Raw genomic sequence first — 15463 nt, 5'->3', positions numbered from 1 at the left:
CACATCACCCTAGAGATCATTGTGAAAGCTACCTCTGTATTTGGCAGATTGGGTGGATTTATAACTTTCACATTGATAATATTTTGTCGTTACTTGGTGTAGACTTGGAAGAAAGGAAAGAGAGAAAGATGTGGAGAGGGAAGAGAATAGGAATTATTGGGAGGGAGAGTCATCTTTTGAAATTTTTTGTCACATAACAGTTTTATCAACACAAGAAAATCATGCTTCCTTCACAAAGTAAACAGTCCCGAAATGGCAGAGTAATGGTGGCAACAGTGCACATGGTTCACCGGCGTACCTCAAACAGTAACATGTTTGCCTGCTGATTTGGAGTTGCACTAAGGCAGGGATTCGATTCCCGCTTGTGCTGATTATCTGGTTTGGTTTTTTCATAGGTTTTCCTAACCCATAAGGCGAATGTCAGGTAATCTAAGGTGAATCCTTGTTCTCATCTTGCTGTCATTAATTCCATCGACGCTGAATAATCCAGTAGTTGATACAGCATCGTTAAATAACCAAGTAAAAAAAAAACAGTCTAGCTACAACACTATGTCTGATCGTCCTGCAAAACTTTCCTAAGACTTTGGATTTACAAAATACAGATAGAGTTCTTTTCTGGACTTGGCTGTCGTATCAAGTGGTTATGGCTGCTGACACTTTGGACATTTAAATGGTATAACATACTTTGACAAAACATAAATGTGCAATATTTTTAAAAACTAGGCCTATTTCACTGTAATTAAAATAAGCAGAAAATAGATATTTTTGCCAAAATTAATTACAATTTCACCTTAAGACTATCATCTTAATACCAGGCAATACAATGACGTGAAAGTATTATCAATAAACTTGTGCAAGGTTGCCAAATACAGTTCACGCATGCCAGCTATTATCTGCTAATGATAGCAATTTTGTAAATTGTTCACTCTTGATCTGGAGAAAATAAAATGTTTAATGTCACATGCCTAACACAAATTCTGCTATTTTCGTGTTTACAGTGACACTATTTATGATACATGAATTACTGGTAGTTAATTTTGGTATATTTGAAAAGTACATGTCATTAACTTTCATTTCATGTGCCACTTGTGTTAATTTCTTCAAAATGAAAATTCACACACCATGTCCAAAATACCGTGAAATGCCCCATTGACGGTGTTCCATTGGAGCAAAAGGATTAGTTTCTTGGATTCTACACATTTATTCATGTCATGTCAATGTCCCAATTCCAATATTAGTGCTAAGAAGAAATTTCGGAAACTGTGTAAAAAATGGCTGTCTTCCACATATACCACTTTTCCAGTCACTCAAATCTTTTACTGCACTAACAGACGAAATCAATTACTGTGGGAACAGAATTAAATATTATTATTATTATTATTATTATTATTTCTTTTTCTATTTTCTTTCTCTCTTTCCCCATCTTTTCCTGTCTGTATTCCGTCTACAAACCAAAACTAACTTAAGAAACTAAAACTAGCCTAAGAAAAACAGCTAAAACAAGGTACAGTCAACTTCGGTTATAGTAAACCTCTGCAGACCAGCATATTTCGTTCACTATATCCGAGGTTCACTAAAACCGAAATGTTTGTTTTTATACTATTGACGTTGCTATACATACAGTATTAATGTCCACTTGGGACAGACCACGTTCAATATCAGTAATAATGTTCGGTTTATCTTCCAACTTAAACACTTTACGCTTCGACATTCTGATGTTTATAGTTCGGAACTTGAATCTAATCTGACCATGTAGGTAGAAGGCACTGACTGATTTCGCACCTCTTCCCACAGAGGTATGCCTACTGTGTACTCGGCCTTGGAATTTGCCCAGGTTCACTTTTACAAAGATGTGGGAGGAAGGGTTGAGGACCATTATACTCTAATCCTTCTTGTATTTACTCTTTGGTCATCACTCTACTCCCTGTTACAAAAGAAAACACATTCTCTTCCTATTCTTCGAATAATCTCTTTCAAAGGAGTCAGAACTAATCCTTCCTGTCCACACCTGTGGAGTAACGGTCAGTGCGTCTGGCCGCGAAACCAGGTGGCCCGGGTTCGAATCCCGGTCGGGACAAGTTACTTGGTTGAGGTTTTTTCCGGGGTTTTCCCTCAACCCAATACGAGCAAATGCTTGGTAACTTTCGGTGCTGGACCCCGGACTCATTTCACCGGCATTATCACCTTCATTTCATTCAGACGCTAAATAACCTAGATGTTGATACAGCATCGTAAAATAACCCAATAATCCTTACTTTCTCCCTCACTGCGTACACTATTCTCTTTAACATGTTTCAAGCTGTCCAGGAAGCTGAACAAATCCTTTGTCTTTGAATGCACATAACGAGTAGAAGGTTTGAGATATTGTTCTGAACATATTCTTGGAAGTTTATAGGAGAAAAGGCTTCCTACATTACCATTTTGGCCATTTTAAAATTACATTTTCTTGGGGAAGTTCTAGTTTTAGGTTCACTATAACCGAAGTGAATGTTCACTATAAACGGAAATATTAATGTACTTTTTAATGTATGTGGGTCGGGACTAACAATTTAGGTTCACTATAGCCGAATGTTCACTATAACTGGGTTCACTATACCCACAATTGATTATAATTATAAAGAATGTGTTTCTCAGTTAGGTTAGGGTTGGTTGTATGTGTATGTAATTGGAAGCCCAATTATCTATACACAGAAACAAACCTAACAGAAAGACACATTCTTCAATGTTAACGATAACCAAACCAAAACTGGAAATATGCACTGAAACTAAGAAAACATTACGAGTGGTGACAGTCAGGGCAATGAGACATAAGATTAATGCAAAACCGACATGTGTAAAAGGCTGGTGTTTTCTATGGGAGTTCATCAGTTGCACAGGATGATCATGTTTGGGTATACATCAGTTACATACGCATGACAGCATTTTCCTTCCCATTTTATAGAGACTTAGGACTCTCTGTGCAGCAGTAGTATGCTGTCAACAGGTATGGTTAAAAACACTGCTTTTCATGCCCGACTTAGTACTGGTCAAGAATTTTAAAATGTTGTATACACAACATGAAGACTGTATGATATTAAAAAGTATTATTTTCTGTTATAACAGTTGCTTTTCGAAAATGTGATCTACCAACAGTTTCGTATTTATATTGATAAAAAAGCTTTACAATGTATTGTTTGCGTTTTTTACATGCAAGACTGGCACTAGAGACATTTCTCTGCCATTAATTTGAATTTAATTTCATGTAATTAGTGATCAGAAATACATGTATATGCAAATGCATATTTGTATCAGTGCTGCATATCTTAATGAAACTTACTAATTGCATGTTTCATGTTTAAGATGACTGATGTATGGTTGTTCGTGCAAAGATGTGCCGACATTAATAGCACATTTCATGCGTATTTTTAATATTTTTGTAATGGAAACTATTTTATAGTTTTCTGGAATTTGGTAAAACATGTGGTAAATTATTTACTCTAACAGCACGTTTTCTCTACAAAATTTATTCAGAACTCCTTTATTTGGCGTGGGAAATAATTACAAACTACTAAAATCGAGCAGAAAGCAAACATTTTCATGTTACCTAGTTAGTTCGTACTGAAGACTTGTGTAATTTTGTGTAGACTTCGGTGTAGGGTGTAGCTGGCAAGAGACAACTGAAGTTGCTGTGTTTGTTCTGATGTTCTTTGTATTGAGGCATTGTGATGTACTATATTAACGAGTTTGTCTGCCATTTTGCCTTGTGCAAATTAAAAACCGTGCTTTCCACTCAATTTCAATAGTGTATGTGTATTCTGCAAGTCAAATGAAGGCGTTGTGAATATATTTTGTAGAGAAAACGCTTTGTCAGCTAAAGTAAAGAATGATAGTCTGAAGAAAATGAGAGAAATTAGCAAAGTGCTTCAAGGATATGATAGTAATGTGCACGTTAGTCCTATCATGTCACCAGATTACAAGTTTTGTACCCTCACTTCATGTGATGTAGAAAGAGCTTTGCTATGCAGAAGTTTATTTTTACTGACAGGAGAAACAAGTTGAATCCTGAAACATGCAAAAGATAACAATTATTGTATCATGAATAGAAATGCAATTGTCTGCATCAACTGGTTTTAATTAAATTAATAGACAATAAGGTAGGCCTAATAATTAAGAAATTAAGGAAAATGTGTTTTTATGCCCAATAATTTGCATATTTTCCATTATATGGCGCTATAGTGTTTTGTTTTTTGTGAGATTCTATACTATGGTAAGTTTGTCGGCACTTAAACTTTTAGTGAATATGAATCGATGATTGAAGAAAGAACTTAAGGCCACTTTTTTTATGAAAACGAGTTAAGACCACTTTTATAACCCCTGAAGACAGACCCATCAATGAGCACAGAAAGTAAACTCAGTCCAGCATTTCTAATGTGTGAAATTCTACTCTCTTTTTCCCCATTGAGTGCAGAAAGGTCTGCAGTCCAGGACTGAGGTATCTTTCTGCAAACAAGTATACATATGGTGTAATATTACGAACCAATTATGGGTTCGATCCTAGGCCAGGTCGATGGCATTTAAGTGTAGATTTACTGGCATGTAAAAGAACTTCTGCAGGACAAAATTCCGGTACATCCGGTGACGCTGATACAATCTCTGCAGTTGTGAGCGTCGTTAAATAAAACATTACATTTAACAACATTTTTCCTAGAATTAATATTCCGTTTCATTGTTAATATTTTTGTTATTTAACTTTTCATTCTATTTCGGTAGCTGATCAGTGTACAAGTACAAACATGGCACCTAGTAGTGATAGCAACGAAGAAGTAGCAGTGAATTATCGTAAAAGAGGCATCTATAATCCATCTAAATATAAAAGAAATAAGATAAAAGTTGCTAAATCAAAGAGGTTAGAACATACGAACTATGCAGGTAAAACAGTGCCTGCTATCACCATTGGTGAGTCATGTAATACTTTTAAAATACTCTAAAAAACTACGTTAAAAATAGATTTAATGTCGAAGAACATACTTGAATATACTTTTTATTGCATATTTCATGTACTTTTACTAACATAATTAATTAATTGACCAATTAAAACTGTTAATGTCTGTTGATTGCAGAAAGGACTTAAGTCCAACAGTTTTAAAAATTAATAACATACAAACTACATGTGAAATTTGTTTTATTTAATGTTTAATCAGTGAGCATATATGCATACTTTTAAAGAAAATAACAACTCAGTTATTTTAATTTTACTCAGAAAATTCTAAACACGTTTTTCAGTTTCCTCAAAAGTAGGTCTTCTGGACTTGCAATCATCGGTTCATATATAAATGCATATATCGGCATTTTGAAGTGCATATATGCATGCATATTTTAGGGTTTCTAGTGGATATAATTCTCAACACTAGTAAATAATGTCGACATCTGGAAAGAATTAAATATAACCATCATCAGCTCATCAAAGGTAGGCTACCATATCTATGTACCAAAACAACTGGTATGAACATGTATCACGGATGCTCAACAACAGACTACCCCAGAGGCTATTTAACTACAATCCTTGTGGAAACAGAGACCTTCAACGACCAGGGGCGGCTTTAGGGGTAATGCCCTCGTGCCATGGCACTGCCTAAACAAAATATAATTAAATCTTATTTTTAACTGTGCATTCAAAGCACTATAACATCACAAATATTATAAAAAAATATGGAGTGATTCCAGCAGAACATCAATTTGAACTATCATGCTGTGCCGTGTCAGAGATAACAATGGTGTTCGCCTCCTCATGCGCTGCTGTATAGCTGTACATGTCTTTTGTCATTTGAGCCAGCTGCCAACCATCTCTATTAGGTCCAGACCTGTGGAGTAACGGTCAGCGCGTCTGGCCGCGAAACCAAGTGGCCCGGGTTCGATTCCCGGTCAGGGCAAGTTACCTGGTTGAGGTTTTCCCTCAACCCAAGATGAGCAAATGCTGGGTAACTTTCAGTGCTGGACCCCGGATTCATTTCACCGGCATTATCACCTTCATCTCATTCAGACGCTAAATAACCTAAGCTGTTGATAAAGCGTCATAAAATAACCCACTTAAAAAAAAAAACCTCTATTAGAGCATGCGCAGAAGTGTTTTATAATTCATTTGAATGAGCTTCATGGTGGTGGAAAGGGCAAGGGGAAAGGTCTTATCTGTGCCATTCAGTTGACAACTCGATTCAAGATGGCAGCACTAAATAACAATTATTTGTTCCATGCCAGGGCTAACTTTCTTGCCATCAAATACATTATTGAAAAGAACGCAAGCGTAGGGAAAAACAGAGTGGTATCTAGTGTCATATAATAGGGCCTATATACATGTAATTGTGCTGTGTTGATGAACAACAATAATTACGAATAAAGTAAATACTCCATTTTAAAATGCACTTTCTTCATCATATGAAGATAAACAGAAAGTAAATACAATGGAAAGACTAACTCTATATTTGAACGTGAATATGTAAATAAAATGTGCTAAAATATTTATGAAAACAAAAAAACAATGATTTGTTGATGTGATAAGTATTAAAAATTCTTTCTTCTGTTTGCCTCATGTTTTTTTTTATTGTATTTGGGATTTGCCTAAGAAAGGTGTGATAGATTTAGTTCACATCAGGTAACAAGAACCCCAATTTTAGCCAGAAAGTCAGTGAACTCTTTGCTGAAAATTACAGGATAATAGAATTTAAATATAGAACAGTTTAGAAAACTTGAAAGTTTCGCGAATTTATTATATTCATTTATCACTATGTCTATTATTATTATTATTATTATGATTATGATTATTATTATTATTTGTATAAAATATTCACGATATAAAATGATACATTATCCGTTACTTTTCGTTTCTGACTTGTATGTTCTGGCACTACTAAGATAAAGTGGTGGAGACACCAGTGTTCAACTTGAAGTGGAAAAGGCCTAATCCAAGATAGCTGATGATGATTAATTTTAATATAGGCTACACATACACCCGTTTGTGTTTGAATGAAGTTATCAAAGTCGTAAATATATGGATATGCACTGGTAAAATTAAGGGAAAATTTTCATTATGCCGTATATATATTTGTCATTCTTTCAGACACAGGCTAATTCTAAATGAAGCCCAAATCTTGGTAGGAAATAATACTACTAAAAGCCATCGGCGTGGCTCAGTCGGTTAAGGCGCTTGCCTACTGGCCTAGATCATATATGTAACAGATATCTCATCACTATGTTAAAATCAGCAGCACTTTGAAGAGAACAACCACCAGGATCGCCACCCATCCGCCATAAACGAACACGAGATGGCAGTACAGTTGCTAATGCAATTCAAATGGGAATTATGACGTGACTCCTTATATAACAACTAGATGGCAGCATAGTAAACCTGATAAAAGTTGTTAACCTCAAAGCCTATAAGACCGACCTATCTGGGTATATATGATGTAGGCTACCGGTCTGAAGTTGTGCTCGGGCGCAGGTTCGATCCCCGCTTGGGCTGATTACCTGGTTGGGTTTTTTTCCGAAGTTTTCCTCAACCGTAAGGTGAATGCCAGGTAATATATGGCGAATCCTCGGCCTCATCTCGCCAAATACCATCTTGCTATCACCAATTTCATCGACACTAAATAACCTCATAGTTGATACAGCGTCGTTAAATAACAAACTAAAAAAATACTACTAAATAACACTAGTCTGCGATGAAATTCCTGCCTCCAAGATTTTAATGTTTTTAGGGTATTTTTAGCATGCTGAAATCAAATTCAAAGCCAAAAAGTTCCTATCACGTACCATTTTTTTGTTATTTTAATTTTCTTATAATATATTACGACAATTTATAGCGTAATTATTTAAACTGTAATACTTTAACATATGTAGGTTTAATATATTAGGATATGAAAACCAAAGTATTCAACATATTTTTAAAGTGTTTATATTGAAAACCTAGGACACTGGATGTTTCTTAACAGATAGGGGGTGCAAGCACATAAGAAAGTTAGGGCGAAATAACGTGCAGCCTTGTTATTCTTTTTATTTGTGAAAGATAGAAATGTCAGCCACTCCTTGGTAAGAGACTGAACTCAACTCGTCTAGTTTCTCTCACATTTCATTAGTCTGCGTTTCATCTGGAAACTAAACGAAATCAGTTTGAAGCTTTATTGTGGAGTAGAATGTTGAAAGATTTTAGTTCCGTAAGACGGTATTTACCATGTTGCATCGAGGATGTCTAAATAATCCAGACCACTTTTGTTATATAACTTATGTAGGATATACACATTGCCTAAGCAGAGGTGTAATATTACAGATTTTGTGAAAAAGTCATGCCATGCGTATTTTGGAATCAAACTTGGGAGACCAAAGTAAAGCTTGGGCACCACACAAAGTATGTAGAGTATACATTGATGAACTTCCGCCATTTGATCAATTAGAGAAAACCATTGCTATCTTTTGGAATACCTATGGTTTGGAGATAGCAGTCGAACCATAGTAATGACTGCTACTTCTGTTCGTGTGATGAGAAGGGGTACGATTCTAAACATAAAAATCAAATCGTGTATTCAGTTGTTCGGTCAGCCATTTTACCTTGCCTAATGTACCAATTCCTGTGCGACCAGAAAATCTTAAACAAACATCATTCTATTGGTACTGACAACGTGAAATAGGTTTTAATATTTTTTCTCCGAAGATGATAATCTTGTATATTGCAGTAATGTGAAAGAATGTATGCTAAAACTTGGACTTCCAAACTATGACCTAAGTGAATGGAGACTGTTCATTAATGCTTTCAAGCGAAGTTTAAAGGATTTCCTCCTTCATAACGGAAACATTTTTGGTTCAGTGCCCGTTGCCTATTCAGTGATCCTCAAAAAATCATACATAAATTTGCAACTGCTGTTATTGCGACTAGACTATAGGAACACAACTGGCAAGTTTGTGATGATTTCAAAGTTCTTACTATGTTGCTGGGTCAACAATCTGGTTTTACCAAATTTCCATGCATTCTTTGCCTGTGGGATAGTAGAGCACGAGTTGATCACTGGACTATGAAAGATTGGCCACCTCGACAAAATTTGGAAGTCAGTTGTAAGAATGTTGTGCGCCAAAGCCTTGTGAGTTCTTCTAAAATTGTGCTGCCATCTCTCCACATCAAGCTTGGCTTAATGAAACAGCTTGTAAAATCTTTAAATAAGGAAGGAAGCTGTTTTAAGTACACATGTGAGAAATTTACACTACTATCTGAAGCAAATTGAGAGAAGATATGTATTTAATGGTCCTGACATAAGAAAACATGTTCGGAGCAGCATTTAAAAACAGTATGGATGAAAAGGAGAAGTGAACATGGATGTTGTTTTGTGAAGTTGTTTTAAAATTTCTTGGCAACAAGGATCCTAATTACCAAAACATTACGGCTAACATGCTTGAAGCATACAAGGAATTTGGTTGTAACGTGAGTATCAAAATTTTCTGTTGTCTCAGCTAGATTATTTCGCCGAAAATCTAGGATTTTTCAGCTAAGAGAAAGATGAATGATTTCACAAAGATCTGCAGGAGTTCGAAAGAAGGTACCAGGGACGCGGGAGCGTCAGTATGCTTGGTGATTATTGTTGGATGTTAAAGCGTGAAATACCTGAAGAGAAACATAAAAGGAAGAGGAACAGGAGGACTTTCTCAACTAAGAAGCAAGTGGTGTAATTTTTTGTGTGTTACATTGTGCTAACTTATACATCCAATAGTGAAGTAAACAAGACAAAACAAAGCAAAAACACTCTAGTGACATGTATGAACAACCATACACATAATTTCAGCAAGTTGTGTCTTTTAAATATTGTTTTTGAATTTGAAATAAAAAAGTGAAATGAAAAAGTTTGTGATGAAATTCACGTTATTATAAAATACATTTAAAGTGATTTTGCAAACAAACCTGACGTGATAGAAGCAAACATATTGAAAATTCGTATTCAGCACATCGACATTATATGAAATAACATTACTTAGTTTAGGCAACAAACACAAAGTTGAAATTCGCAGGCTAGTGTAATCGGAAAAGCTTGTCAGTTTTTAACAATTAGTTGGATTCTAAGTAAATAGACAACAAAAGCCCTTTCGGTTTCTTCAGGGTCGAGAAATGATAAACCAAACGCCCAGTGTGGTGATTTTTCAATTTCTGTGTTTTTCTTATACATAGAAGAAAGACTCAACATATGAATTTTTCTCCACCAAGCCTAAGTTAAATGAAATCTACATCCTACGACTGATGAGGATGGCCACACATTATTCACAGCTTTATGAATGGCTTACATTAAATCCACTGCAATAAATGTCGGTTGAACCTTGTTATTTACATTGTCACTAATTCTGATTAATTCACGAAATACATTCTCGTACGTGATTGTTTGTTTTGCAACAGACAGAATACTACTGAAACATACCTACTGATTGCTTGGTAAACTTCGCCAAATAAATTAATAATTATGGCTATTGCAGTAGTATAACAAAAATCAAAAGTTCCATGAACGAAAATTTTGTCATGTTGACAAAGACACCACATATTGTTCTCAGTCGCAAAACACATAATATTTAAAGAATAATCGTTAATTAAAAGCAAGTTTTCACTTTTATCACTTATGACTGAAATTTATTGCAGCCTGTTTTATTATTTTAAAGCCCACCAATACCATTGCCACAAGAGGTACAGGAATTACTAGGTCATTGGACCATATGCCATATATACTGTAGTTTGTGCCATGCTCAAAAAGCCTTTACCTAAATTCAACAATTCTATACATTAATTAACAACAGAGAATGTGCTTAAGATAATGAAACCATAACTTCCTTCACTCTTCTGATTGAAGTTCTAGCTGATATGTACATCTATTATATCAGACAGTACCTCTCACTTGATGACATGAAGAACAATTTATGTTTATATACAACTTAAGTCCGATTAGTGTAATATGTTACTATTCAGCGATGTATGGAACGGAGAGGGATAGGCACCCCTACCCTATTATCTCCTGGCCTATTTGCCTCATGAGTGGTGCCTTATTGGTGTCATGAGGTTCAAACAGTTGACTAAACAACCTCCTCCTTCGATTTCATCTTCAAGAAAGGCATAAAATTGACTGTGACGTATTACGTCTTTAAGTAATATGGCGTTGTCACGTCTTATTGTGGCACCAGTTCTGTATGTGCTTTGCAAGGGATAAGATAAGCCACACCAGAAAGAAAAGGCAACTCCATTGAAGCAAAATCACTGCACGTGTCTGTCATACACCTATGTCAAGCAAACAATGATGATGTTACGTTTATTATAATTATTGAGGGTTTCTATATGTGCCACACAGCCATCAAAAGTAAGTGTAAGCAAGTGGACATATTGCAGTTGAAGTCTGTCAAAGCAGGAAGCACATTATAGGTCAATGTTCAACACATAAGCTGCATAATCTGAAGATAGACCTATTAAAAATCGAGTGAAGTGAAAATGGGTGCAGATATTAGTGTTTATAAGCGAGAATAGGAGGTTTCAACATAAGAAAAAGAATGGATAAAAGGTGAGAGAACAGTGATGGACAGACATTAAGATGGTCAATGGAGCAATTTGAGTAATATTGCTTGTAACTGAAAGAATTGAAATAACTCAGGGCCCGTAAATGAGGAAGGTAAAAATATAAAACAGATATTTAGGGAAGAATTGATGAATGGTCTAGAAATGATTAGACAAGAAATCAGACAAACTATAGCAAGCGTGAGAACAAATACTGAAAGAAACACGAAGAAAATAGAAGAACCACAGCAAAAAAATAATCAAATGAAATTTAAAATTGGAAATTTGAAATACAACCAGAGAAAGAGAAATTTAATAATTTTCGGACTGAAGGAAAAGCAAGAGAATATGCACATAACAATATTTTTATCATTAGGACCATAAACGATAAATATACTACCTAAATATGAAAAGAGGATATAGCCTATGTATTGGTGTTTTATTGATCTAGAAAAAGTTTTCGACTCTATTAACAGAGAGAAACTGGTTCAAGTTAGAAAAGATGGGGCTGGACACAAAATTTATATAATTTCGAGGGAAAAATTGTTCCGGAGCCGGGTATCGAACCCGGGACCTTTGGTTTAACGTACCAACGCTCTACCACTGAGCTACCCGGGAACTCTAACCGACACCGATCCAATTTTTCCCCTCTATATCCACAGACCTCAAAGTGGGCTGACAACCGTCAAGCAACCAACTTCGAGTGCACACTAACTCCGTGTGACTTAAATTGTGGTTTTCTGTTAACGAACAGTGACGTATATTATGCAAATCAAGATTTCAGGTATAACTTCTATATCCACAGACCTCAAAGTGAGCTGACAACCGTCAAGCAACCAACTTCGAGTGCACACTAACTCCGTGTGACTTAAATTGTGGTTTTCTGTTAACGATCAGTGACGTATATTATGCAAATCAAGATTTCAGGTAGCTCAGTGGTAGAGCGTTGGTACGTTAAACCAAAGGTCCCGGGTTCGATACCCGGCTCCGGAACAATTTTTCCCTCGAAATTATTCAAATCAACTTTACAGGGAGTTATACCTGAAATCTTGATTTGCACAAAATTTATAGTTGTATTATAGTGAAATGGTTTCAGAATTAAATTAACAGATGGAAATGTCTCAAAACAGATAAATCAAGTTAGAGGGGTAAGGCAAGGTTGTAATCTGAGCCCTTATCTATTTAATATGTACATTAACAATATATTAGATAATATTAGCAAAGCAAACTGTCATTGCCCATCCATTTTCAATATGTCAATTCCAGGATTACTTTTTGCTGATGATTGCGTGATGGGATCATTTACCTTAGTAGGTTTACAGAATGCTATAGACGAAGTTTTGTTCGAATTGGGTCTTGAAAATTAACGAGAAGGAAACGAAAGTGCTGATATGCAAGAAAGGAGGAGTGCAGAGGAAAAAAGAAAAGTGGTACCTAAACAATATTCAAATTAAGAGTGTGACTAAATTTACATATTTAGGTATAATATTAGATAGTAAGAGAGATTGGAAAGAACAAAATGAAAATACCACAAATAAAGGAAACTTAACACTAACAGCAATAGGCAAATGTTTAAATAAATGGCCCAACACAGATAGCAAGAGAATAAATTATATTTAAAGAGAGATGATTGAAGCAAAGATAGGCTATTACATAATGTTGAGATATGGGGAAATTACTTATAAGAAGTAATTAATCACAGATAGAAAAAGATCTAAATTTTGTAAAAAATATTTGGGAATCCCATGGAATTCCACAAATATAAGTAGCAGCCAGATTGGAAATGGGAATGGACGGTAGTAGGGGAACAATATTAGTTAGGAAAATTAGATTTTTAGGTTACATTGTAGAGAAAGAAGAAAATGAAATCTTGAAAAGATGTTTAAGATTCCTACAAACGACGAAAACCAAGTATAATCAGATAAAACAATTAGAAAATAACGTAAGCAGTTTAGGACTAAATTGGTTATGGCAATAAATTGGTGCAATTAATATAAATTTTATAGGTAAAATTATAATGGAGAGGAGTAACAAGATAGTGAGACAGGAAATATTTAGCAATTTAAATAGTTCAAAATCATTAATAGATTACAAAGAAATGAAACTCACATGACAGGAAGAATACGCAAAAGTTAACAACAGGGAATAAAGGATGGGACTAACATGGTGGAGAGTGGGAATTTGGAGGTTAAAAAATAGAAGCGAAGACATAGGAAATGATATATGTCATTTATGTAATCAAAAAGAAGATGCGATACACATTCTACTATCTTGCCCAGAAAATGAAAGAAAAGGAAAAAAATTTATCAAGGAGCCATTACTACTAAATGTAGAAATAGCATAGGCCTATAAGAAATTGTATAGGAAGAAAACTGAGGGAACTCGGAAAATTTTTATATATAATAAGAAAAATGGGAAGGGAAAACTAAAGTATAAACATATGTACCGGTATATAAATAAGAAATAATTAAAGGAAAAAGTTATTGTTGAGAAATAACTAGACTGATTGCAGCCTATGTAATATGGAATATATAGTAGTCGTAATAGACTAGTTATTAAGGACCACCATTAACGAATGATATACAAATTGTACATAATTTTGATAACAAATATACTTGTGCCACACGCTATACTTAACGTAATACTAGGAATTCGTCCTGGAAAAGTGTAAGCTCAAGAAAGAGAAGAAAAAAGAAATTGTGCCTCTTGTGTTAATCAGAAGAATTACCTATCATTTTTTTCTCAGAAAATAGTTTAGGCCTATTAGGCTTATTATTTACCATATCACGATTTCGTGCACATCGCACTGAAATCGAAATAGGTATTTCACTTTCTAACTAGCTCTTCCCAAACTCCTAGACCCTAGAATACCTCATTAATAGTAACCGTGCCGTTCCGATGCATAATAAATAATCAGTAGTATTTTCCTCGCACCATAAGTAGCCAACATGACTCTTTTACATCATGACCTCGCGTTTTGGGCTAAACTAGCGCTGAGGTAGTTCCAGTCGTACACCCGCATATATACCTTGCATATACGAATTTGTGACAGATTAGGTTTGGTTAGTTTAGGCTTTTGTTATGCCCTGCATATACTGTCAACTGCAGCTCCACAAACAAAAAGTCCCTTATAAATTGAACGATTTTTACTTCCGAAATCACGGAAACTACTTTAGCGCTAGTTTAAACGTTATTTACTAAGATTGCACTCTGCAGTCGCCCTCCAATCTCTTGTGCACGGTGGGGGTAGAGGGGAAGGGTAGTATCCGTGTTCTGAAATTTATCCACAATTTATCTGGTTTTCTGGTTAACTTAGCACTTACCTCATGATTATGATTAACGTCATTACTAAATAGGATGAGGGTTGCTGCTTCATTTAGGTATAGTCTTGATCTACATGTTTTTACAGTGCACCTCCATGCCACTCCTCGTTGTGTTTCTCGATCTTTCCGAAATTTATAGCCATTTACTAGTACCAAATCTTGCCCCTTCTCGCTTAAAATGTGTCGTAATGGACCATTCACTTCCATGTTGTAAATATTGTCACACGGCCACGGATTCACGAAGTGTGATGTGCACAGTGTCGCCAACTCCTGGTGACAAAAAGTAGCTAAAACTGCTTGCTAAAATGATCACTACAGGCTACAAAAAGCGCTTTTTAAAAAGTTTAATAATTCAGACAGAAGGAAAAATATAGATGAACGGGCTAATTTGTTGAGTTTTACCTTTGTCATAATTTCAAAGCATGTTTTCGTAACGTTTCTCGTAGCGTAGGGGTTAAAATTATGCAATACAGAAGTGAAGGTCTGTGGTTTGAGTCTTGACATCGGCAAGGTAAGTAAAATTGTTAATACATCTTTATTACACAATTTTTAACACTATATCACTTAGGATATATACTTTATATTACTAAAGTTGTGTATT

At 35.2% G+C, this 15463-nt stretch overlaps 1 protein-coding gene across 4 annotated transcripts in view; it reads right to left on the bottom strand.

Annotated features, from left to right (window-relative positions):
• Positions 1–15463, bottom strand: part of LOC138693525 (uncharacterized) — a 70599-nt gene that overhangs the window by 47290 nt on the left and 7846 nt on the right. Inside the window, exon 2 of one of the 4 annotated variants that reach the window (XM_069817517.1) lies at positions 14863–15132. The exons of 2 other annotated variants lie outside the window; for them this stretch is intronic. In XM_069817517.1, coding sequence (XP_069673618.1) covers positions 14863–15132 — 270 coding nt within the window. Of the gene's footprint in view, positions 1–14862; positions 15133–15463 lie in introns of those variants that run through there. One more of the 4 variants, XM_069817523.1, reaches the window with a different exon arrangement.

Source organism: Periplaneta americana, chromosome 2 (assembly GCF_040183065.1).
Source record: "Periplaneta americana isolate PAMFEO1 chromosome 2, P.americana_PAMFEO1_priV1, whole genome shotgun sequence".
In the NCBI taxonomy this organism is placed as follows: Eukaryota; Metazoa; Arthropoda; class Insecta; order Blattodea; family Blattidae; genus Periplaneta; species Periplaneta americana.
The sequence above is the reverse complement of the archived record's forward strand: the minus strand, read 5'-3'. Positions and strand labels throughout refer to the sequence as shown.